General features: G+C 38.5%; 2 protein-coding genes across 2 annotated transcripts; both read right to left on the bottom strand.

Moving 5' to 3' along the window:
* Positions 1-451: 451 nt before the first annotated feature.
* cetp (cholesteryl ester transfer protein, plasma) lies at positions 452-9,212 on the bottom strand. Its single transcript, XM_053318992.1, has 17 exons — positions 8,841-9,212; positions 7,449-7,563; positions 7,224-7,355; positions 6,953-7,023; positions 6,261-6,348; positions 6,081-6,150; positions 5,885-5,945; positions 5,510-5,601; positions 5,318-5,417; positions 4,344-4,423; positions 4,046-4,096; positions 3,759-3,911; positions 2,760-2,827; positions 2,131-2,170; positions 1,465-1,537; positions 1,026-1,111; positions 452-915 (listed from the first exon to the last, which is right to left on the bottom strand). The coding sequence occupies exons 1-17, from the start codon at positions 8,983-8,985 to the stop codon at positions 820-822; spliced, it is 1,521 nt and encodes a 506-aa protein (XP_053174967.1). The 5' UTR covers positions 8,986-9,212; the 3' UTR covers positions 452-819.
* Positions 9,213-15,125: 5,913 nt separating this feature from the next.
* herpud1 (homocysteine-inducible, endoplasmic reticulum stress-inducible, ubiquitin-like domain member 1) lies at positions 15,126-25,688 on the bottom strand. Its single transcript, XM_053319576.1, has 8 exons — positions 25,525-25,688; positions 24,187-24,264; positions 23,600-23,677; positions 22,674-22,852; positions 21,186-21,296; positions 20,699-21,070; positions 17,515-17,629; positions 15,126-17,378 (listed from the first exon to the last, which is right to left on the bottom strand). Exons 1-8 carry the CDS (start codon positions 25,675-25,677, stop codon positions 17,190-17,192), a joined length of 1,275 nt encoding a protein of 424 aa, XP_053175551.1. The 5' UTR covers positions 25,678-25,688; the 3' UTR covers positions 15,126-17,189.
* Between the last annotated feature and the right edge of the window lie 236 nt (positions 25,689-25,924).

Here is a 25,924-nt window from a genome sequence, read left to right as displayed (position 1 = left end):
AGAGATAGTCTCTCCACTCAGAGAACCTAGGTTACCATGTAACCATCCGTTGCTTTAACCCTCATGTTTATAACAGTCTTTCTCATTTTTAACAGCAGAGATTTTGATGTGTCATGGTAGGAAAAGCACATGTTACTAATAACGTTAATAATGGTTCTTTTGTATTCAAGTGTCCCAGTAAACAATAGCAGTGTGACCATGAGCCAACATTACAAGTTAGCACCCTGAAAATGAAGCAGCTAAAGGAAATTCAGCCATTTCTAATTTGGCACATTTATTGTTAAAAAGACCTTGCAATGCAACACCACCGCCACCTCAATGTATAGTCTCCAAAATGACCACAGATTTCAAATAACCCCTAACTGCTATGATTAGAAACAGCTTTGGTTGCTGTTTGACTGAATGGGAAACTAATAATGTTTATAAATGGAATAACTGAACTCATGAGCACTTATTTCCAGATGTTTCTTAGAATTTTATTTGATAACTGGTTTACATTTTACACAATTCATATTGGTGTTTAAAATAATTGACACAAACCCTTAGCCACGAGTACAGACAGCTATTTTAACTTAAACATCCTTCAACCCTCCATGAAAAAAATAATGGAATTTTCAACTAAATAAAGATGAAGAAAATGAAGAGTGACTTATACATTTAAAAAAACAAAAAAAAGGCTCTAAATATATGATCATTTTCCAAACATGGTGTCATGCACGTATATAGTCACCAGTGGAGATGAGATCATCAGTGACAAGCTTGTCCACATCTTCATTATCTAGATAACTCTGAAGGGTTAAATATTTTAGGCAAGATTCACTAAGGATCTGATTCATGTTGCTCCAGTGTCCTCTTGAGGAACTGAACCAGGAGGTGATGAGGGAAACCAAAATCCATCTGAATGATCACAAAGCCCTGCAGCATGGAGAGAACAAATCCGATGAGAGTTGAAAGAGAAAAGAAACAGAAGTAAAACAACAAACAAAAGCACCTAAAAGAACGAGTAAAAGTTAAAGAAGACTCACATCCCGAGGAAGCACTTCTGGGTTAGAGATGTCGAATAAGTTTGTTCCCTGTTTGTCCAACAACCTGGTCAGCTCAGTCGCAAGAACTGGAACACACAATACCAATGTATTAGGGAAAATCACATTTCTTTACTTCTTTTCTACTGCAGACTTGACTTCCACTTCCAGGAGCTATTTTACGCTTTGACCCTGGTATAAGTTGATAGCATTTTCAGGTAGTGCTTTTCAATTGGTCATACAAGTATTCCTACAGCACACACAAAGCAATGACCACAATGTTACTACTGTATTTGCAACAGCAAAAACAAGACACATACAGTTGAAAGGAAATACTGGACAAACAATAGTGTGTGTGTGTGTGTGTGTGTGTGTGTGTGTGTGTGTGTGTGTGTGTGTGTGTGTGTGTGTGTGTGTGTGTGTGTGTGTGTGTCTGTCTTACCAGAGAGGACCTTAGGAATGCCTATCTTCTCCACAGCTTCTTTTATGAACTCCAGTTGTGCTGAATCTAGAAGCTGTAAGCAGCAGTGATTGAACAAGTCAAACCAAACATTAGCATCACTTTAGCATAATAATTAAAATGGCAGTGAATATTTTTGTATTCTTTCTCAAAACCTTAGTGTTGTCTTCCTAAGTACTAATGGATGTCAAAACATAATCTGGGAACCTCAATATATGTCGTTTTCAACTGTGTCGGCATGACATATTGCATTAAATAATGCATTACACTTTGAGAATAAATGATAGTCAGTATTTTCATATGCAAGTTGTGCAGTTTTGAGCCAAATTAAATTTTTCTCCTCAAGGGTAGCACTTTCATTTTTAAAGGCTTCCGGCAGCCAACACAAAAATATAACTCTTTAAGAATGATAAAAGTTTTCTTAGGATAACACAAAAGTTTTGCAGGAGAAGAAGAGTATTTTTTTTCATTCCCATGTACTAGGGCTCTGTAGTACCAGCTGAAATTCAAATGCATTTGAGTGTATCTTGTTTCTGTCAAATTTCTGGAATAATTTCCTGTGCAATTGTGTGCCATTGTGCAAAAACCACCAATTACACTTTTAAAATATTGTAAAGTGTAACTGTAATTGTCAGTGAGCTATCTTACCGGTAGATTTTCTAAGGGCAGGTCAGCTTGGACATGAATCCTAGAGAAAAGTATAAACTCCATCACTCACCAAGCACGTAACATGAGAATAATGGACTTATATAGTGGAGAAAAACTTGCTTTAGTGTTCATTTGGACATTTAACTGTTGTTTTAAGACAGACACAAAAACTGTGAACCTGTCCTTATCATTAGGTATTAAATGAGAACAAGAGAAGATTTGTAAAAGCCAGATGATTAAAAAAGAAGTGTAAAGGTGTGTGTAAAACGTTAGAATTCAACTAAAATCACAGGCATGGAAATTATCATCCGCATTTTGCAGTTCAAAATAATGTGAGGATATTTTTTAAAGTTGCTGTTGATTGTTTTGTGAGTAATAAAGAAAGAAAAAAGGATATTTAGGGAAATATCAGACATTTGTCAGGTTTTGTCACAGTAAACTTGGAATAAACTTGTGTTAAAAACTGCAGAATTCATGAGCAGTCAGTGTTTTGTTATGGGGTATTGGGTAGAGAAGAATAAGACCATACCATTTTGCAGGATTAAGCAAGGCTGTCTAAACAAACATGCTGAATACGGCAGGCAGGTTGCTGCAAGCTCAGTAATTCTTGTGAAAATTAAAGCTCTTACTCTGATGGTTTACCCTGCAGGGAGAGTTTCTTGTCAGCATAGGAAGCTGTGACATCTATGGAGTAGAACTAGACATAAAAAAACAAACAGTGAAACAAACTGAAACCTTCACAACAGATCCTGCCCACAAATGAAAAGTATAGCACAGTATGACAGATAATGTTGTCATAGATTGTCAGAGCTATGTTCTCTCTCCCTCAAAGTTCACTCAACACAGTATTAAGCTTTCAAAGCTCAAATGTTGCAACAAGATGAACCAATGCCATGATGATGGTCTTGAAATGAATCGTTCTATATACAAATGTAATACCAAGCCAGTAGATGTCACCACTTTTAAAGCAAAGAGTCCATGTCAAATATTGAAAAAACAGATATCTGGAGATTCGTTATGCAGCTTAATTGACAAGAAGGCACATAGAGTATTATCTTCTACACTAGTGGATCCCCACAATGTGTCTCTGACATAGTCCTACATCTATGCACTCAAGAATATCTTCATTGACACCAACCATCATGTTTTTGAATGTGTTTTCATTCATTTTAAAGTACACATTAAGAAACACTGTTACCTAGTAAATATTCTTTCATACATACTGTATAATGAATTGTCAGTGTAGACATCTCCTGGTCAAAACTGTAACAGAATTACATTACATTTCACTAATTGTTAGAGCTTTATTATATATCATATTTTAAAAAACTATTTACTGTAGATAGTTACTCCAAATGTGAATTCATTATAACTAATTATTTTAACTATTTGCCCATTACTTTTAGCAAACAATTCTAGCTGCTTAGAAATAACTTTCAGTAAACTGTAGTGGGATCTTGGATGGACAGAGAGGAAATTGAGGAAGAAGTCTTTTGAAGTCTTTTGTGATGCATCAAAACAGGTCAGCAATTGAGATTCTTAAGTCATTATCTTTTCTATTCTTTGTAACAGTAGATGGCTGAAAATATTCTAACATGACTAAAATCCCTCCCCCCCTCCCATCTGACCATTTGGAGGAAGAGTGTTGGTGTGTCTTGACTTCCACAGTAGAGCTCTCCAGAGACATCTCCCCGGACGGTTGTACCCAGGGTGGAGGTGTTTAGAAAGGGAATGGATGAACTCCACACTCTTAGCTCTGGAGAGCTGGATTCCAAGAGACACTGTGACACACACAAATCAAGACAATATTATTATGTTCCTGCTCTCTCCATGATGACATATGCTTTGGATATGTTCTAACAAAGGTGTGTATGTGTTGGGCAGTGTGCAGGGATGAAGATGATTTCTGCATTACCTTTCTAATCAATTCAGGCATGGCACTGTCAAGCTTTGTCGTGAAGAGTTCCTAAAATCACATTCATCAGTGTAAAGTAAGTAACCACCAACAAGAGATCCTCAACAAGAAAGGCATATAGCAAACTGTCTATTATGTACTTTTTGTATATGCAGAGCCAATGAGAATCAGTCAGGTTCCAGAAATCTCAGATCAGTAAGTAACATCAATGTTACTTAATTATTTTATCAACAAGTTAGCACATCAATGCATGACATGAAATGTAGCTTCTCTGGGAGTTTTAGAGTGATGTACTTACAGTAAGCTCTGCTTCAGAGATGTTGAGTTTGAAGCGGCCATCGTGGTGGGCAGCAGTCATCATGGGGTTAAAGACCTGGTCTGAGGTGAAAAACAAGTTAATGCTAGCTACACCACACTAAATTATATTTCAAGAGAGTAAAGAATCTTGATAACTAAGAAGCTGATCTAGTCGGATTTTTTTGGCTGCAACACTAGAAGAGAGTGAAGTTAGACTAGACTGGATCTTAAAGTGCAACCTGTAAGTTGAAGGAGGTACTGAAGTTCTTTGAGAGATGTACAATGTAGTGCAAAGTTAAAAGGTTGTGATATGCAGCACAACAAGCTAACAAAGCGGTGAATAGAATCATGCTCCTGTGCATGCTCAGTAGCATCTACATTACATAGAACTACTCTCTGGAGACTGAGATCGATCGCTGTTATTAGTCTTTGGAGCCATTTCTAAACTAAGGTGACCATAATCTTCATAATGAAGGAATATGACACTCATTTATGTGTTCTTAATAGTTAATAATAATAGACAACACAAAGGTACAAGATATATCAGGCTTCAGGCTTGAGTTCATTGTTGATTTGGCTCTGCACAGCATTTGTTGAAAGTAAGAAAGATAATCTCGTTCATATCCTCATGAGCACATAGTCAACTAACTCTTTGTCATCTACTCATACAGCAGGTATGAGTGCATTTTCTACAACAAATAAGTGGGGAGACTGTCTGATGTGTGGCGTAAGAGATTTCTGCAGCCTGGTGTTGAATTTGAACATCAAATGAAGAGATAATTACAGATAAAGACCATATTTTAACATCAGTCCCAACAGACCATCGTAGCAGAAATTAAGAGGAAGAAAAGGTCACATATGGATGTCCCTATAGAATGCACTATAAGGCATAACTATGAGGAATTGCCACACCTTTCTGTTCTATTGAATCTGCAATCTTATATTTGTAAAGAAAATGCAACGGCGACTGCTGACCTGAGACCCAAAAGTACAGCATCCTGTGTTCAGTCAGCTGGCTGGGGTGGAAAACTGAGTCACTGATGACAGCAGTAGTCTTGTTGTAGTTGGTCAGCCCCTGGATCATTTATGAGAAGGAAAAGGTTAAGACTGTACCATCATCTCATTTATACTGCTGTGTATTTGACTGTATTTAAAGGTATTGTTTACCTTGTGGTAGGATTCTATGTAGTTAGCAGTGATGACAGGGTTGGCAGTCACGCCGATATCGACACTGATATCTCCATCACTGAGGAACTGCTCTGGAAACACACACACACACACACACACACACACACACACACACACACACACACACACACACACACACACACACACACACACACACACACACACACACACACACACACACACACACACACTGTTGCTTAAAGGCATTCCAACAGTCATACCTTTAAGAATTTACAGAAAAGGACAAGGACATGGACACACAACCTTGCATACACAGATAACCAAATGAATGCTTTCTAGATGTTTTGACGATATCTCTCTCACACACAGACACAAACACACACAAATACCCACCTGCTGTGTCTTGTATGAAGTCAGCCAGTATATTTGCCACCTTGTTGATCTCCTTACAAATCTGCATTTGAGACCAGACTCATCATTGCTACAGTATTGACTTTACTTTGACAATATGAAGACATGCAGCTTCCTGTGATTCATTGATTTATTCTCACTGTGTGGCTGACATGTGGTGGTCTTTTTTTGCCCTCACCTGTCCCTTGACGACCAGTTTGACAGTGAAAGTGATGAAGTTAGTGAAGAGCTTCTTCAGCCAGTTCGGTCTGAACAGCAGCAAACACATACGAAACAGGGTCAGACAGTGTGAACTAGGATTATGTAATGAAGATGCTGACTGTCAATCAGGTTTCAGGCACAGCGTTCTGTAACTTACTCTTTGTCTCCCTGCAGATGCAGATGGAGCTTGTGAAAGCTCAGATAGCAGTCTGATGTGTCGGCTGCCACCTTCCCTTTACCACAGTCTGACAGAGGAGACAGACAGAGATAACAGAGGACAGTTAATTGGTATCTCTCTATATTTTTCATGGCTTGTGGTTTTTGATTGACTTAAATGGAAGAGACCTTTCTGTACAGGAATATGGCCTCTTTTTTTTTTACTTTGGAGCTGCCTGACCTTGTTTTTAGCTCACTAAGAAGATTATGTTCTTAAAATTCTTCCAGAGGCATCATTAGGAGTCAATCTGTATCTTCTGTGTGTTTTTCTGTTAGCATTCTGAATCATAGAGCTGACATTTTTTATTCAGTATTTAAGCTATTATGCAAATGTGGGGAGAAAATAAATATTAAATCTGTGATGATCTATTTGGATTCTGTGTTCACTGTGAATACAACATCTATTATATTTTAACTATTGCATGACCAAATTTTCTAAAAATGTGGCAGCCTCTCTGAATGAATTTCAACATGGATATCTTTGGTACAGTTTCAGTTTGGGTTTTGTTATGTTCTTAGACCTCCATTTAACCAGAAAACAGGACTAGTGAGAATTGGCCTAATTCAAACCAGTACCTCCTGTTAAGGAAGAGCATTAAACAACAGGTGCTCAGTATACAATAAAGTACTTACAAAGTTTGGGGTTGATTCCAAGGTCAATCTGAGACTCAATCTCGAAGTCAATTGATTGTGCAACATTGACACTAGATAAAAAATAAAATACAGATGGCAGTCAGTGCAAAGCAATCAAATTATCAACAGCAATTTCCTGGGAAATGTTCTTGGTGCAGAGGAGGTGATACATTTTACATTAGAAGTTTGCTTAATGAGAAACGACTAAAAAGTCGGAGTTAACCACAAAGTGATGGTAGGATGATGTTGGTCACACACACTCAAGACTCACAGCCAGCTGCCATATCCATATTGGATGGTCCCTTTGAATACTGCAGACACATTGCTTATCTCCATGGCGATGCCTTCACCTGGATGCAGCTCAAATGTACTCCGACCAATTGTTAGGTTGTGAATCTCCAAACTAGGTGGGTCAAACATAGAAACACCACATGACATGGCATGATGACATGATGGCATTTTGTGTGTGTGTGCGTGTATGTGTGTGTCCACTTACTTCTCCAGGCCATATGTGACTTTGCCTATGAAGTTCAGTGACTTCTCTCCCTTCACACTCGGGTATCTGGCATGTTGGAACGCTGCCTCGATCACTTTAGTGGTTTTCTCATTCACTGCAAGCAACATAAACATGTGAGCACTTACACACAGATCTACGGCAGGGAAACACAAACACACACCTGCACTTTCATATAGAAATACAAAAGACAAAACACAATAAGGGAAACGTGGTTATCTGCTTTAATTCAGTTTTTTTTACCTCCTTCACTTTGAGTTGTTAGTAAATGCTGGAAATGTGGTTTTAAAGTTGATATAACATTTGTGTTTTCACTTTTTGAGAAATAAACTATAATGAGACTACAGCTAATGTGCATATTTTTTTAATTCTTCAAAAGAGGGTAAAATAGTTTTTGGATATACAGTATCTGTAAAAACAGTCTCTAAGCTTCAAACAACAGTGACTGACTGACATCTTGGTGTTGCATAGAGATACAGTATCAACTTCCATGATAACATATTGATTGATGACCAGATTTCTTATCTCTTTCTAACTCTGCTCATGGATGTTGAAGTGTGTGAAAGTTGAGGACAACATCTGATCACACATGAACCTCTTTTGGGTGATTAATTTTCCATTTAGAGTCCTGCTTCAAATGCATTCACGGTTTCAGAAGCAGATAGTAAGGATAATAGAAAGAAATAATTACTGAACTCATGTATATGATTTCATTGGACACTATTTCTGTCATAACTCTAATGAACCCTTATGTACTCTCTGTGATCTAATATCATAAATCGTTTCACAATTGATGTAACACAGCATTAAATCTCAAGAATAAAACATGAGATGGCATTTTTGCTAAAAGCAGTTACAATCGACCGATCTAGTGTGTGTTGAGCTGTGTGTGGTTGTTCTGTAGTAGCCTGGTGTTATTTCATGGTGATACAGTGAACAGTTGTGTATAATGACTGTGCCCTGACTGCAGATTCATCAACATATCAGTCCAGTTGCATTCGGATGCTGAGAGTCTCCCACATTCATTTATAGATCAATGCAGACTGATTTACTTGCGCTTTATCCACTTTAAACTGGATACATTTTTTATGCTGATTTAAACACATCGTTGGACGGTGTTAAATTGAAATAGTTCAAATTTTAAGCATTCATTTGTTTTTTGTTGTACATTTGCAGCAAGTATTATTTTACTTTTGTTGGTAAATGTGGCAGTGGATTGATGCAAGGGAAACATATGTGGGAGGGGCAGACTGATATAAAAGACCTACATTTTGGTAAAAACATATTATGAACCATTTTGGGGGGGTATTTGTTCATTAAATATGTCATTTGTTAATGAAGTAAACACCAAAACAGGGTCAAACTTCCACTCACACACAACGGCAGCAGGGTAGGTGAGGCGGCAGACAGCTCCGGTGAATCTGTAGGCTGATTTAGGGTCCTTAAAGCATTCTTGAGATGTCCCAAACGTAGACAAGAAGAGCAGCAGGATCAGCGGCGGGAAAACGTCACAAGGCATTGTGTTCGCACGTGGAAGTTTCACCTCTCAGACAGTCAGGTGAGGTTTTTAACCTGGTGGACTGTTTACAGTTCACTGTGTCCGTGCAAGTTTCCCTCTGTTGCAACCGACTCACTGCACACCAAGAGCAGTGAGTTCTGTATTTCCGCAGGCTATAAAATTCCTCTTCTCTTCTTTTAGACTCAACTTCCCATGAGCTGAGACTCTTAATTATAATAATAATAATAATAATTTCAACCAGCCTTTTTGGACTTCCTTTTCAGACTTTGTCTGTTCCACTGTCAGGGAAAACTCTGGGTACGACAGCTATCTAGCAAGAAACAATCTTATTCACCCAATCAAGGACAAACTTGCGTGAGTCACAAAATCACTTGATAAAAGGACAAACACTGACTCAGGTTTGTTTTTCACGATGGGTCCCCTTAAAGTAAACTGACCAAAGTACGACTTTTTTCTTGCTGCTAGTGCTATACAACCTCAGATAAAAACACAATCTACAATGGCATATACAAGACCCAGACGATACAAGAGTACTGGAAAGATGATTCATGTAGAAACTTTACATTTCAAATAGATAGCAGTCCAGACTTGTAGGTTTTAGGAACATTTGGAGCCACTGTTACTACAACCGGTATACATACCCCATAAAGACGCATTTAAAAATGACCAGATACCCTAAATCCACTCACAGAACAAACTTCGAAGAGAAATCGGTTCTTTCTTCAACACATCTAGACTTTACATGTAATTCCTTTCAAACTGTGTCCACTTTTCCTGCTTTCAGCAGGTGAAAAACGCCACTGTGCTCAGGTCCAACTTCCTCTGAACAAAGACTCTTTCATCATCTTCATACAAAGGCTGACTATCCATTCCCTGGAGGTGATCTCCTTAGAATCCAATGAATATGTCTGTATTCGTCTGAGCCTTGTAGCCAATTGGGTTTGGTTTGGTCCGAATTTAAAAGATCGGGGGGAGGTACAGTGAGACGAAGAGAGATGGGAGATAAGAACAAAGAGAGTAACTGCTCTGGATAACAGATCTAACAGGGGTCTTTGTGTGTTTGCATACCCTCAGGCATGATCTAGTGTGAGCACAGGTGTAGTTAGAACTATGTTTACTACTTGATGTGAGGTTATTGCAGAGCAGTAAATACAGTGGCTTGTGTAGACAGGGCACAACCCCCCCAAAAGAGCTCCAAAAGTCACATGGTCGGTGCAACTGGGTTTGGTCATTAGATTAATTGCAAAATAATTGGTGAATTAGCACCAATAAGGCGCAATATCGACTAAGGTGGGTCCTGTATTATTACCCAATGATGTGGCATACGCTACCATAATAAATCTAGTTTTAAAGACCTATATATTGCGCTCACATGGTACATATTCCTTAATAAAGGACAGGTTGGGTCTGTGGTTTTATTCCAGCAAAGGACTGTTTGGTCTCTGGATGTCAGAGCTTTGTATGGGACATTTAATCCAGGATGTAGGAGAACAAATAAACAAGCCTCCATTATTGTGATAGCACCTCAATTGTAAATCCATGTATTACACTGTAATGTATGTACAGGGAGAACCCATAAAACCTAGCGCTATCAAATTCCATTAAACTAAAGGCTATAATCCACAAAATGTCATAAATGTAGTCCGGTGTTAACAATAACACATTAACCGTTCTATTCTGTGCTGTTATCAGCTGCTGGCACACACACAAGCCTCGGCTCCTTGAAATCAATTTTACTTCAACGAGTAAAGTAAATCCTCAGGTTTGTGATTGCATTCTGAGAAAGGACAAACCAGTGTCCTCTGAAGACTGATCAGCCTGCCTACGCCGACTGAAGAGCTGCTGCATAATGTTATCTCTTCCTGTTTGTACAAAGCCTGTGTGTGTTGTAGGGTTCAAACATTTACATAGAGGGGGTAACTGGACCAAGGGGTCAACAGCAAAAACTATACAGACAACTTAAAAAACTACAGGACAACATGTGTGACAGTCGAACTGAATGTAAACATGTGGAAGAACACAACTTTGGAGCTGATGACCTGATTAAACCTTGACCAGATATATAAACCTGCACATTCCAGATAACAAGAAACAGCATTAAAACCAGAGGCATTAAACTCACTTCCGCCTAATTCAGATGCTCAATGATTGTAAAAAGGAGAATAAGGAGTTTTCATCTATCCCATGTGCAATAAATTCTTAATTCTTAATTCCAAACTGCCTCTTGATTCCTCACACAGATAAGCACTTTATTTTTCTTGTCCTTATTATTATAAGCACCAACATTATTTATTCTTTTTATGATTTTTATTATTATTCTCCTGCTGAAAACAAGTGTTTGGAGAATGGTTATTGGTGAAATTTCATCTGTCTCAATTCAAGCCACATCTGCCTCAGATCCCGATCACTAGAGGGCGCTCTGGCATTAAACGAAACTCCACGTCCATGTATGAACAAGACTGGGTTTAAATACAGACTATAAAGATTCAGCCAAGGGATAGAGTCAAAGACAGGCTCCTCACATCTCCACCAGACACCCTGACAGGCAAATATGTGTAACCCATCCCTGATCAGCTTCAGCTTACATATAATCAGATCCAATTTAACCCACATCCGCCTTCGACTCCGCTCACCGCAGGCAGCAGTAGTGCTACAAAGAACCACAAACGCAGCTATCAGCTACATCTGTGGTGACCTCTACGTCAAGCAACATCAAGCAAGGATCTGAGCTACCATGAAAGTGTGGTTGCTTATCACCCATCCCAGATAAGGTTCAGCTCACATCACATCATCAGACCCAACACAGACATCCTCAACTACCTCATGCTCACTAGAGGATGTACTAACACTACAAAGAGCTCATAAATTCCTCAAACCATGTCCACCAATCTCCAACTTTGGGCATAGGAAGCACCACTCTATGTCTGAACCATGAGGTCCAAACATGGTCGGGCTTCTCCTGTTTCTACCAACAATTCTTAATAATTGAAAACATGAAAATCATTTAAAACAGTAATAAAAATGTAAAATCAGTCAGTGTTCTTTTGTTTTTTGGTCAAACATCATTAGTAGCCTGCCATTTATAGGAATCTGTACAACTCAAGGTACTGATAGCAGTTAGGATCAATGAAACGAACCCAAGAGGATTTGGGTTTAGTTAGATTTGCTTTGGTTTTAGTTAGTTCTCCCTTTTTTGTGTGTTATATGGTTTGGTCAAGTCACTATAGTCAATAAGTCAATTGTTCAGTTGTTATATTGTGTATAGTCAGACTTTGTTACCTCATTTTTAGGCCTAGTTGGTAAAATTATTCTCACAGCTTGGTCCCTAATATGCCGACTTGGCTGAAAGTGGGCTGGTATCATGCATTTCTCTCTGATTTTAACATTCTATCTTGCTGATGGACTTAACTATAAATCTGAGAGCAAAATGTATATTTATAATTAACATATCACAAACTGTCACAACAAATGTTACAAGAAAATAAATGTATGGAAGCCTGTAGGTAATGTGCTTCTCTGTTTAAACCAACTAGCTGCTGTGAGGTTTTCAAAGCTCACCTGAGAATCACTTTGTTTGCTAGTAATGAGGAAACAAGACTAGGTTTGTGTATCAAATGCTAGAGGGATATTCTTTTGAAATAATGGATACAGGAAGTGGCGACAACCGGCAAGTGTCAGTCAGTCAGTCAGACAGACTTTGGAAGAGAAGGAACAACAGCAAGAAACACGGAAGCACTGACAGGAATAAGGAAATACAATTGATGATGTTTTCAATGAAAGAAGTGAATAACAGGTAAAGGTAAAATAAGCTGATGTCTGTTGAAGAATCTTGTTGTGTTAAAAAGTGTTAGGAATAAAGAAGTATGATCAAGATTGAATAATAAGATAGGGGAATTGGGATCTTTGTGCATGTGCAATTAAGTCTGCAACTGCTGCTCCTATTTATTACTGCATCTATATATTTATCCGTAGTGTCTTCTATGTGTTTCATTGTCTGTTGTTTTATGTATATTGTCTGTTTTTTATTATCAGCCAATGGGGACACATCATTTCATTGTACTGCTGAGCAATGACAATAAATGCATTTAATTAAATTGAATTGAAAGAATCATAACTACTCAGTTGTTGTTGTTGCTGTTTTTCATGCTTAACATAAATCCTTGTAATCTGAACTCCATGCATAGTACCAGGGCCAGCCCAAGGCATAAGCAAACTAAGCAGCTGCTTAGGGCCCTGTGACCACTAGGGGGTCCCCAAGAGCAATTAACTTAAAAAAGAAAAGGGATTTTTTTTTTTTTTAAATTGGTGGGACATCCACCTCACATAGGAAGGACTGGACGCTGAGCAGAGCGCCGAGAAACACGTGTCTCGTCTGAGGCTCGGTGTGTGGACGGAGTCTTGCCTGTTTAGGCGGGATGCTAACGCTAGCGGAGGCAGGTGTATGCGCATTTACAGCGGTGTGAGGGCAGTTCTTCTTTGACATGCAACATTGAAGCAAGAGTGAGGATCTTAACCACCATCAATTATCCATCTCAAGAATCGACGTGACGAGCGCAGAGTGGTAAAATGACGTTTTTCTATCATGCCTTGGATCAAGCTTTGCCAGCAGCAGTGTGAGCAATGGTTAAGCTAGAACAGTGTAGATAAAGGGACCGCCTTATGGTGAGAATGGCTGTGATTGGTGTGTGACTGATCAGATGATTCAATCAGTGGCTATCAGCTGATTACAGCTGGGGCTATGACTTTCATGTCCTGCATGAACTAAGGCGTTGCTTCATTTTCAGTTGGCCTAGATGACATTCAGTATCCCACTTAGTACTATACCATTGAATATTAAGTGTAAATCAACCCCAGGCTGCTCTTGTAGCTGATGCTACCATTTCAGATTAAAAACCATACTTGGGTAAAACATGCTTTGAGGTTTTATGTATTGATTCTCTGGGTGGCCAGTAGGGGGAGTTGCAGATTTTTAATTGCAAGATTTTTCTGTAAATTTGCAAATCTGGTGTCTGCTTCCATGGCATTAATCACCTTGGATTACAATCTAACTATAACAAAAAGTTTTCACATTTAGTTTTACGAGTGTATTCGTAATGACAGAGTAGAATAAGTAGAATACGTTTATAATAGGTGTGTGAATGAGGGCCCCATGGAGGCTTGGGCCGGCCCTGCATAGTACTGTCACTTGTTGTGTTTTCAGGCTCCCTTGTTGCAATAAGTTCCTCATTGCGGGACTATAAAGAGATGGACTGAATTTAGCAAAAAAGGAGAAGAAAACAAGTGGAAATAACAAGTATAAAATACACAGCTACAACTCTCATCTTGTTTGAATAAAGTTCTCTGGAACTGTGCTTACTTTGTAACTGGTCAGTTGATGTGTACAATGTGAGCTGAACTGATGAACTAGAATAACCTCTTCAAAGTACTGGAAACATATTCTAAGAAAATACCAGAATACACGTTGACGTCCTAGAACTGCAAACTATAGCATGCTTCATCTAAAGACAACACGAGCTTCATGCAGGATGATGAAAGAATATCTATGTTTCTATCGACATACATTGTGATAACTTAAGTGATCTCTAACTTTTCACGCAGTGGAATCAAGTCAAACTTTAAATTTGTTTAATACTTTACCTGCTGCTGTTGGCAAGTGCTGCTCTTGGGGGAATGTTGCTTCTCTGTAGAATAAAGACCTGCTCTATGTGAAAAGTGCCTCTGGATAACTTCTGTGTTGATTTGGCGCTATATAAATAAAATTGACTTGAGTTTGGTTTATGACCAAATTCCTGAAAGACTAGGAACTTTCTCATCAGCTCAGTTGTACTTTGTTGGTGATGATGGCAAACACTAGAGAGGCATATGGATGAACTGTAATAGCTCTGTGTGTATTGGCAGTGTGGTCGATGCAACTAGGACATGTACACGATATCAAAGCACTGTCTATGGTGACATGATGAGTTCACACGTTTAAACATGGGGTCAACAAACTGTCCTCACAAACCACATCTGAAGCACATTAACATTAAAGTTGAGGAACTCCTATATATAAAGAACTAGGCTTTAAATAATAATGGTTGTTAAAATCCTTAAAATTGCATGTAATCCATTTAATATGAAAACAGCCTTCTAGTGTCAAACATCACCATGAGGAGGACTTTAATATTTATTGCATCTCATTATTGCAAATTTCCTTCAACACACTCATCACTCTACAGCATCCATTAATAAGCAATTCAGACAATAAGACAAACAAACAAAAGAAATTCTAAGTCGTAGCATTAAAAATGACTATACACAGTGTCCAATGTCAGAAAATGTTGTCATTCCCTTGAGGGAATCTGAGCGCTAATGTGGAATGAGCCCGAGGCTGATGCAGTACGTGAAGTCTATTGGCTGACAGATGACTTTCCACTTGTTTACTGAAAGGTGTAAAATAAGCTGACATTTGGCAGTTAAACTTTCTATAGATCAATAAAAGATGCACAGAATACAGTTAATGAATGCAAATAAAAACAAGTGATGGGGCTTCTAGTCACATATCTGCACAACTGGGCTGACTTGTGAATAGGTTGCACTTTTGTAGATAAAGCTGTCTGGATGTGGTGATATAAGATATAAAAGAAGACCGTCCTTGTTAACTTGATTTGATTGCACAAATATGCTAAATATACTATTTCATATTAAAAATAAAAAAATAATAATTTACTGTAATTTAAATACTATCGATTTGACCTTTAACCTTTTGTTTTAATGGGATTTTAGACTTAACTTGAATTTGAGGCCTTTAGGCACCATCATTATTATTATTAACCCCTTTAAATGGAAGCTTGCTTAAGACACATGTTGTAAAGTGCTTTCATACAGTATATTTACAAAACTTGCCTTTTTTAACTTATTTTACAGAAAATGTACATAACTGGCAGAATGAAGCAGTCCATTTGTATATTTGGTCTCAATCACCATTGTCTGAAACACTCAACAGAAAAACAAAACAGAAGAGCTTCAGGAACCTTTTAGTCTCTGCTGTTCAGTGTTCATTACAGTGACTGTATGGAAGCAAATAAAGGCCAAAATAATTTGAAACTTACAAGCAACAACAACAAAAAAAGTAAACCACTACTGAATACTTGATGTAGAATATTTAATACTAATAGATCTCTGAAAATTCAGTCTAAATGTATGGAGGTTAAATCCTTTCTAGAAGGTCATTTTAATTTTTACAATTTAAAAATCACTTAAAATTAAACAAGTTTCGTTGTGATTTAATTTTTAACCACAACCGCATTTTTGATTTGATACTAATCTTTTACTAAATCACTCAATTTAAAAAATCTATATTTTTACTGGAAACTTAAGGAGGGGGTTTCAAAACAAACACTGTTGTCAAAGTCAAATAATTTCAATGCTATAACTTGAGTGATTTCAGTATTGAGTTGTGGTTACATTTCATCATTAGGTGTTAAATTCCTCATAAGATTCAAATCTTTATGGCCTTTCTTCAGTTCTACTGCTGAAGCTGTAATTGATTAGTTTATAAAGAAGACCTAAATCTCTGCCTAGACAAAAACGAAACAGAACAAAACAAAAAAAATTAGATTCTGATAGTCGTAACATACAGTACTGAGTTAGTCGGTGCATGGATTTTCACTTAAACTGAACAGGGCTCATGATAATCTGGATTTTCAATGTGAAAACTCAAGACAAGCTGCTTTCGAATCCTAAGGGATCATAACATTTTCCTCACAGGAAGAATAAAATCAGTGTCAGCTAAGAGGATACTGATTTTTACTATCAGCTGCCACCTACTGTTGTTTGACAGATAAGGACACCATCCAGGTGGCTGCTTGTCTTACAGATTGGTAGAGGTTTGGCCAGATCTAATTGAACAACGTATTTTTACGTAACGCTTAACTTTTCCAGGCCACATATTTGGCAATTCAAAGGTCTATCAGGGTAACAAAAAAAAAAGAAAAAGGGAAGTGGTGCTTGGATATAGATCTAGGCACTACTGTTCTAGTTCAGCGGGGCAGTTCCAGTCACTGTTGATATGAACATGAATATTTTTTGTCCATCTACCTTCTCCTTCCACAAAGAAGATTTTTCAAGCGTGACTGAAAACATCTCCGTAGATGACTGTACCCCATTGAATAATAATTAAAAAAAGAGTCTGCTGTCTCTATCAGTCGTCTGTCCGGGGTTGGTCAGTTGGCTACACCCTGAGGAGCCTCGGGTATGAGAGAGGAGAAGAATGTTTTGAAGAAAACCCAAGCCGTCCACATGACTGACACTCTGTGAGGAGGCACTAAAACTGCCGTCATCTCTCCTTGTTCGTCTGATTCTTCTGCTGCTTCAGCAGGTTCCTCCGTTTGTCTGTCAGACAGCTCTTCAGCCTGAAGAGAGAGGACACAAGTTTTTCTTTAGCAACAAGTACAACATTTCAATGAGATTAACTGAGAGAGGTCTGTTGAGAACGCCACAGGTCTTAGGAAGAATTTGAAAAAACAAGCTGGGAGATGGTTTTCTTACAGGAGTTGGGTTCCTGTTCTCATTCTGCTGGTTGTGCTGGTCCTCAGGAGGTTCCAAGTGGTTGGGTGCTTGGACCTGTGCTCGCCTTCTGAAGGGAAACAAGCCAGTGGTGTGTCTGTAGAGCAGAGGAACAGGAGAGGAAATAGTTAAGTACTGAGAATCCAAATACCAAACACCAAAACTGTGGCAGAGCCTAACTTCCTCTACCAGACCGCTGGTAAGAGGTTACATCAGTCTGAGAACTTAGACTGTTGGCGTCATGTCACCCAAACAATGAATAGCACTCTTATATTTGGAATGACCAGTAGACAAAGTTAGTACATGGTGCTTTCCTGTATGTGGTCTAGAGCTCACTACCATGCATTAATAGAAACTGATACAACTCATTTAGCAGCTACGATCGTCATAGTAGAAAACAGATGTAACACGTATGAATCTCCTTTGGACACAATATGCACTGTTCTGCTCTTTCTAGAAGTTACAGTCAACTTAACTGACTATAAATGTCTTTCACATTTTTCTCTCTCTCAAAAAAGACTCTTAGCAATACCTTCTGTGTGGAATAAGTATGAAAGTGTGTGTGTGTAGGAGGGGGGGTTGAGGGTTATGTAACGGTGTAACGGAGCGTGAGATGGTGACATGTGCAGGCGAGCGGATGATAACAGTGGCGTAGATGCTGACTTTGACCCGGTTTAACTGTGTTTCCTGAAAGTGAGCAACTGATTGTGTTAGTGTCAGTGAAGAATGAATAAAAACACACTCTCATGTTGAGTCAATTCAACTTATCCAGACAGACTAGATAATAACTACAAGATTGACAAGAATGCAGATGATCTCCACCAATCACAAGACCTAATTTATCTATTTCAACAGAATGAATCAAAAAAATCTGTAATTACCCTCAATTCATTAAACATTGTATGGAAGCTAACGAAGGCCAAAATAATTTGAATCTTACAAGCAACAACAAGAACAAAAAAATTAAACCACTACTGAATACTAGATGTTGAATATTAAATACTCTGACTTTATAACATAGAAATATTTTATTTTGAAGATCTCCGAGAATTCAGTCTAAATGTATGGGGGTCAAATGCTGTCTGTCTTTCTAGAAGGTCATTTTAAGTTTTAAAATTTGAAAATCATTTCAACTTAAATAAGAGTTTCGTTGTTTTTAATTTTTTACCACAACCTACATTTTGATTTGATATTAATTTTCACATTAAACTAAAACTGATTTTTATGTGAAAATTGCACTTTTTAATTGAATTTTCCATTGAATTTTCCCCAAAATAAAAAAAAATGTAAAAAGTTTATTATACGACTTACAGAAGCTTAATTTTGTGCGAGAATTGTCAGATAGCACGTCAACTTTCTATGAGAGCGGCATTAAATGAATGTGTTATTAACTAATGAATAAAGAAGGCCTTCTATTCACATTTAATGCAATTAACACATTTTTATGTGGTTTAAAAACTACAAAATAAGTAAATTAACACAAATAAAACCATGATAAGAATACTGTGTTGAGCTAAAACAAGATTATAATTATTCAAGTATTAAACTTTTAGAAGATTAATTGGTGAATATTTTGATGCCTCAGTCTTCCTTAAATGATACATGATTTGCTGCTTTTCTCTATCATGTATGACAGTAAAGTGAAGATCTTGATGGTCAGAGAAAATCTAGACCTATTTCAATTAGAAAAGCTTCAGTTCGAGTCACTATTGATGAATTTAGACAGCAAATTTACTGCTGTCATGATTCACTCAATCAATGTGTAAAAGCTGCATATGCTGGTAAGCGTATCTAAAAAAGTATGTAGACATGTCATGTTTAAAAAAGTCTAAGGTTGTCAGGATATTCTGGGATCCGAGCCAGGTCTGGACACACTGTGCTTTGATAAGCAGAGGCAAATGGAAAGTTCTCTGTATACTGTGGGTGTGTGACTTAAGCAGCTGCCATTCAAAAGCTAACATCAGGATCTCCTCCCTTACCAAACACTGAAGCTTTACCTTGAAATGCAACTGTTTTCTTCTTTGTTAACAGACTTGTTGCGTCATTTGAATAAAAATGTGTTTCAGGAAGTGAGTAACCACATCCTGCTGTGTTACACAGGTGGAGAGTCAAGCAAGCTGAGAGATGAAGCACAGATATACAGTGTATTATGCAAATGAAGGTCTACTATGGTTACAAATGATCATTGTTATATATCAACTTTCTTTTTCTTCAGTGAATCAATTCATTATTTATTTATATAACACGAATATATATATTTTTTTTAATTGACGTTGTGATTGCAATAGCCCTAATGTATTGCTCTAGGAGCTCTATCTGTATGTCTATAGATACATATCATTATATACTTATATAACTTACTAATAATAAATAATAATATATCATTTTCTTATTTATTATGTTCATATTATTATTATTTTATAAAATACTCTTATGTGTTGTATTATCTTCTTTATACTTACATGTACATCTGTATGTACACATATCATGTGACAGTCATGTGACTGGATCCTTGACCTATTTAAGATAGCGACTAAACATTTGTTTATTATATATCATTTCTCATTTATATATATTTTTCTCATTTCGTAGTATTATTATTGTTGTTGTGATTATAATCATTATTGCTATCATTATTTATTATTAATATTATTATTATTATTATTATTATTACTACTACTATCTGATAAGCTTGAGCTTTGCAGTGAAGTGCTCAACAGCAAAATGAAGCTGAGGTCTGTTCAGAAAGTCTCAACAGTATTCAAGAACTAAACAATCACTGAAATATGGTTAAAGTACATTAAGACTAAATGCAGCTATTTGTATTTCTTATTGTTGGATTTGATCTTGATGCACTGTGACATGCGCTGTATCACTGAGCGTCGAAGTGCTTCACCTTTGGCAGTCACTGATCCAGTGTAACAGGAAGTGAAATCACTTGGTGTTTCCACTCCACACATTTTCTGGCATAGATCCCTGTTTTATAGAAGTGTGCAGCAGATAGACTGGCTGTGTTTACTGTACATGTGAGCCTGCTTCCTTAAACAAACCGTGACTTATCTGGTTAGACGAGAATATTGCATGACGGAGCTGCTGCTGTGCTGTATGTATACACAGGGAGCGTCAGATGTAAAGCGTAACAGCTGTTGGAGCAGGCTGGACTTACAGGTACATGAGGAGGAGGGTGCTCATCACCAGCAGGAACCGAGTCAGGTTGGAGTTGAAGTACACGATCACGAGCAGGACGCCGAATCTGGCGGCCGAGTACAACCAGTCCAACCAATCGCGCTCCACGTCGTCCTCGTCCTCCATTACGGGCCCGCCCTGAGCGTTCATTCGCATGTTCTGGTTGGCCGCGCCGGGGTTGATGAAAGCGCCGTCCTGAGCCGGGTTGGGATTCGCTGGCAGGTTGTCGATGGGGTTCTGATTGGCTAAAGGGGCCGGGACGGGTACCTGGTGGGCCGGGACGGGGGGATACTGGGCAACGGTGGCGGCCGGCACTGAGGGAACGGTTCCGGCTGCTGCCAAAGCTGCGTGACTGTTGGTGGGAAAATAAGACAAAACGTTAAGAATAGGAGAAACCAGTTCATCCCTCGCTACCACAATGAGATTATAATGACAAAGACATGACCTAAATATGAAGTTAAACTCACTATTGCATGTAATACTGCCTGGCGTAGACATGCTGGAGCCACAGCAGCTGTTGAGGGCTGTACAGAGAGTAGGTGGGGAAGGCTGGCTGGGTCATCTGTGGTGCTCCAGGCCTGCAGGGAGAAACGGAGACACAGAGAGACTGTTAATAACTGTTCCAAACTATGTGAAGAGGAACGGATGCAGCATATAAGTCTTTATTTACACTTCTCTAGTTATCAGAGGGGAGTCATCTTGTCATCGCCTCATGTTATGTGTGGATCCAGCTCTTAAACTTCTTCTATATTTGCAACTGCATTATTATCAATCAAACTTTATTTATATAGCAGCTTTCATACAGGTTAATGTAGTTCAAAGTGCTTCACTGTTGATTGAGAAGCTGAGAACAAAGACAGAACAAGTGACAATATAAAGAAGAGGAGTAAAAACGATGAGGAGAAAAAGAAAAGAAGAAATTACAAAAGAGAAAAAGAAAAACTTGAGACCAATGCACGCGAGAGAAACTAAGATTTAAATGAAGTAAAATAAATAAGAAAGAACAAGAGAAAAAGTTAATTCAAAGTTAGAGTAAAGAACTAGGTTAAAATAGATTAAAAGATATAACAAAAGTATAAATCAAATAAAAGATGAAGTTAACATTTATAGAATGATAAAGTGCAACAAAATAAAAACTGAATAAAAAGACTGTAAATAATTCTTAATCAAAAGCCAGGCTGAACAGGCAGGTTTTGACTTTACTTTGAAAAACTGAATTAGAAACTAGTCAGGAAATGGAAATGCAGAGATTTGCCCTCAGATTGCTACAGATGCTAAAATACATCTGTTGAGTTCCAGTCAGTGATGCGTTTCACTAACTATTGGACGTGCCCTCTTTCACTTCCCCTTGGTGCACGTCAGTGTGACGACCGGAACGACGAAGGTTTGAAAAAAGAAACACTCTCAAACCTTCAAAAGCTCTAATAATGCATGTTAATAACTGATGCTTCAATCTACTTTTAAAAAAGGAATAAAGGTCACTGATAATTAACAGTGCTTATCATCATTTAACGTCAGATTGCAATGTGTTCTGGGTAATATGTGACCCTTGAGTAATGAAATGTCAGTCAAGATAGTGACTGGTGACAGGGACCCCCCCCCCTCCCTTGAAGGGAAGTGCAGAGGGGAACTTATTGAAGGCTTTTTTTAATGACTAAAGCAGTGTCAGTCATCTATCACATTATATATATAAAAGGATGATGGGATGTTAACTTGTGTAGGGGAACTAGAACAGTCAAAACAGGCGTTACGTGTCACTGTCGAAACTCCTTTTTTAAAAAAAGGAACTGAAAGAGAAAAAGAAGCCTGGCTTCAGATTTTTTATGATGTTGATCCAGTTTTAAGTGCAGGTTTTTTTTTATGCTGTTTTCACTGGAAACGCCCACGTCGCTGTTATTAAAGCTTTAAAAGTAAAACTTCAACAGGCACACAGGTTTTCTTCTGCTCTGGCTTACACTGCAGCGGGAGGCCATGCAGGGGTCTGTGGAGGGGATGCGGCGGGGGTCTGTGTGTGAGACGTCTGCCTCCTCTGCCTCAGCTCTGGTGTGCTGGGTGTCTGGGCTGTGGAGGAGGAGGATGAGGAGCTGCTGGGAGTGGGTGAAGCGGAGGTTGGCGCAGGGCTTGGACTAGAGGTCTGAAAAAAGAGAGAGAGAGAGAGGAGAAAAAAGTAGTTTCAAATTAGAGCAATATCTACAGCAATTAATGAGAGACTTCTTAGTTTTGCAGCACCAGGAGGAGCAAATTATTTTTAGTTGCGCTCTTGATCTCAATATCTGTCACCGACTTCTGAAAGATGCCAACTGAAGTGAGACGGTTGTGCTCTGTGGCAGGATGGTAATGAAGCGCACCTGTCAGTCTCTCAGCCTGACTTACTTCAGAGGCAGCTGAAGCTTCTCTTAACTCCTACAAAAAGCTGATTTAGGTCTCATGATGACGAAAAACAAGGTGTAGGAAGTGTATTTCTATTAGTTCAACTCATTTAGAGTCAGATGTGTGACTGTATTTAGGATACAGAGATAAACTGCACATAGGGAAGGTATTGGATATATGAGCTGTGTCCAGGATGCAAATCTAAAGCCATCAAACAATGGAAATAAGCTGCTGACTGAAGCAAAAACTGAAACCAGCTGTTTTGCTTACAAGTCAAAAATAAAACCGACGGGAATTTCGCTGAACACTCGTTTGTTTCATTCACCCAGCCGCTGTGGGTTTAAAAAAAAAGAAGTAGTGTGCTACTTTGTATGTCATTGGATCAGAGGTTACACCAGGTGTCGAGTCTATCCACTAACTTCCCTGTGAGCGGTTTTAATATAACTTTTTAGTTCAAATACTACTCCATTTTTAAGGAATATGAATGTGAGCAAACGCTATTGATTCTTACCTTCGGTCCAGCACCCGGTGATCCCTGGGGTGCATTCCTGAACGCAACCACCAGGTGCAGCATGGGAATGGAGTCAGTCTGAGAAAGCAAAGGTAAAAGTCTGATTAGAAAAGGCCATGTGTTCAACTGTAGGGCAAACAGGAGGAAACTTATCAAACCTGTTAGACTGAGTGTGAATGAAGTCACTAACAAAGCTTGAAAACAACAGCAGCAGCAGATCAGTCTGACACCCAAACACAAAAAGCTGGTTTGTCTTCATAAGCTTTTTAAAAAAGGACTTTGGATGGTTTTCATCTCCAGTTATATGAGCCTCTGCTGGGAGTCACACACAAAAACCAGTAACCAGTATGACATATTATACTGGACTGGTTTTAGACAGCACAACAACCCTTTGACAGCCCATGAAAATCCCTCTGCCTGCCAGTCATCAGAGAAATATCAGTGAGAGAAGCTCAGCATAGCCAGCCGCGTTAAAAAGGCAGCATGTAATCAAATTGTGTGGTTACGTGCATGTTACACTGCATGAGCATCTGCATGAAGAGAGCAGTAAAGTAGTGGTTGTACACACTTTGCAGGCTAACACGTACCTGTCTGAAGAGATCTTTAATGTGCAGGTGGTCAGGCAGCAGTTTACCAGCATAGATCAGCCTCTGGTCGCTCACAGCCTGAAGGAAACACAAAAGAAGGAAGACAAGTTTAACAAGAGTAAATTCTATCTACTTTTCTGCAGGTGACGTTTGACGAATGTGCTGCCTGTTAGATACAAAACATGAATCAAAGTCTCCCTCCCAAGGACACAGCATGATATGACCACCTGCTGTTAGGTGGATAAGGAGAGGCCAGTGTAAATATATATAACACGTGTCATACAGTACTTACACCAATGCTGTTTTCAAGGTTTAAAGACAATAAAAGACAAACTATAGATAAGAGTGCTACAAATTTAATGATTATTTCCCATCTCTATTTATTTGATGATTACTTCCTTGATTGACTGTTTAGTCTATAAAATAATAATAATAATTAATCAGCTTACGGTTGCAGCTCTACAGTTAACTTTTGATACTAGCCATCAAACTAGAAATAAAAAGATTGAAGCAGCAACAGAGCAACTTTTTAGTAGGTGAGTATTAACCCTTACATACTGTTCATATTGAATCATAATTAGTCTTGACACAAATTCACATTCATAAATTCCACATCATATTTTCTCTTTTTTACATGACCTGCACTGTAGATGACCCCTAATTGAATTGACTCAACTCAAGTCTCTAACTAACTAACTACCACAAGAAATGACCCTCCCCCCTCCTCCCTTCCCTCCTGTGATATCTGTCTTGTGACAGCTTGGTACCAAGGAATACACATTACAGTCTACTTCCTGACTCCACCTCATCTGTACATTTTGCATCTGCATCACCTTTAAGCCTGTCCTCTGTGCTGCAGCCTGGATGGGCACTGTTACCCTTGAAGGCTGCAGTCATGAGTGAAACTTGGCAGCCACATGCACTTTCACTCCAAACTGTGTCTAGCTTTTGTCATTTAGTATGGATTTTATGCAGTCATTCCATATCAGACAAGACCTATTGTTCTAGCTGGAGTATTTAAAAAAAAAAGTATTAATATATCAGGAAGAGATGTGACTCATATTTAAAAGGGTGCAGCTTTTTATGTCACTCAACTTTTTATTCCCCCTATCAGTCATCAAGCAGCCTCCAACTAACTACTGCAAAGTTTGGAGTGACTGTACAGAGTTATGTTTTTCCTGTCACCTTCCTCCACACTCTCATTCTGTCTGTTTATCTGAGAATTCACAAGAACAACAGTAGTGGAATTTCTACGAGCAACCAGACAGCAACATAACACAGCTGACATAGCATGCCAACATTAGCCCAGCTAGGCTAACTATCCGTCTCATAACTCACCGGTTTGGTTGTGTAGACAGCCGATAAATGTGTTTTTAGTTCCTTTACAGTCCAGTTCAGACAGACGCCATCGATACTTTGGTCTTCCTGCGCCTGGTTGGGCGTTTTTATGACAAGAGTTAGCGTCTTTTGTTGAGATTCGCCTTCATCCATTTTTCCTCTCTTTTTTCGTCGTGCGTGTAGAATGATACTGTTCACTCGCTACAGCTATAGTCGTCAAAATGAAAGCAGTTTTTCTGCTACAGTTGTTTACAAGGACGAGAAAAAAAGCGAAAGAAGCGTCCCGTCAGTTAGAAGCTGCTCTGCTACTAAGCGTCCCTGCTTGTGATCATACGGGGCTTTAGTGAGCTGGAACGTTGTTGCCAAACACTCTGTGGCCGCCGCTGATTGGTTACAGTCC

This window comes from Scomber japonicus, chromosome 5, assembly GCF_027409825.1.
Source record: "Scomber japonicus isolate fScoJap1 chromosome 5, fScoJap1.pri, whole genome shotgun sequence".
Lineage (NCBI taxonomy): Eukaryota > Metazoa > Chordata > Actinopteri > Scombriformes > Scombridae > Scomber > Scomber japonicus.
This window is presented reverse-complemented; position numbering and strand designations above follow the sequence as displayed.

Excerpts from the sequence above, each read along its gene's own strand:
- herpud1 (XM_053319576.1), bottom strand. The coding sequence starts at position 25,677 with ATGGATGAAGGCGAATCTCAACAAAAGACGCTAACTCTTGTCATAAAA. Across the intron at positions 21,297-22,673 it reads GCATGGCCTCCCGCTGCAGT|GCCTGGAGCACCACAGATGA; the intron begins GTAAGCCAGAGC and ends TTCTCCCTGCAG. Across the intron at positions 21,071-21,185 it reads AGGCAGTATTACATGCAATA|TCACGCAGCTTTGGCAGCAG; the intron begins GTGAGTTTAACT and ends TCCCACCAACAG.
- cetp (XM_053318992.1), bottom strand. The coding sequence starts at position 8,985 with ATGCCTTGTGACGTTTTCCCGCCGCTGATCCTGCTGCTCTTCTTGTCT. Across the intron at positions 7,024-7,223 it reads TATGGATATGGCAGCTGGCT|TGTCAATGTTGCACAATCAA; the intron begins GTGAGTCTTGAG and ends TTTTTTATCTAG. Across the intron at positions 1,112-1,464 it reads CATTCCTAAGGTCCTCTCTG|TTCTTGCGACTGAGCTGACC; the intron begins GTAAGACAGACA and ends TGTGTGTTCCAG.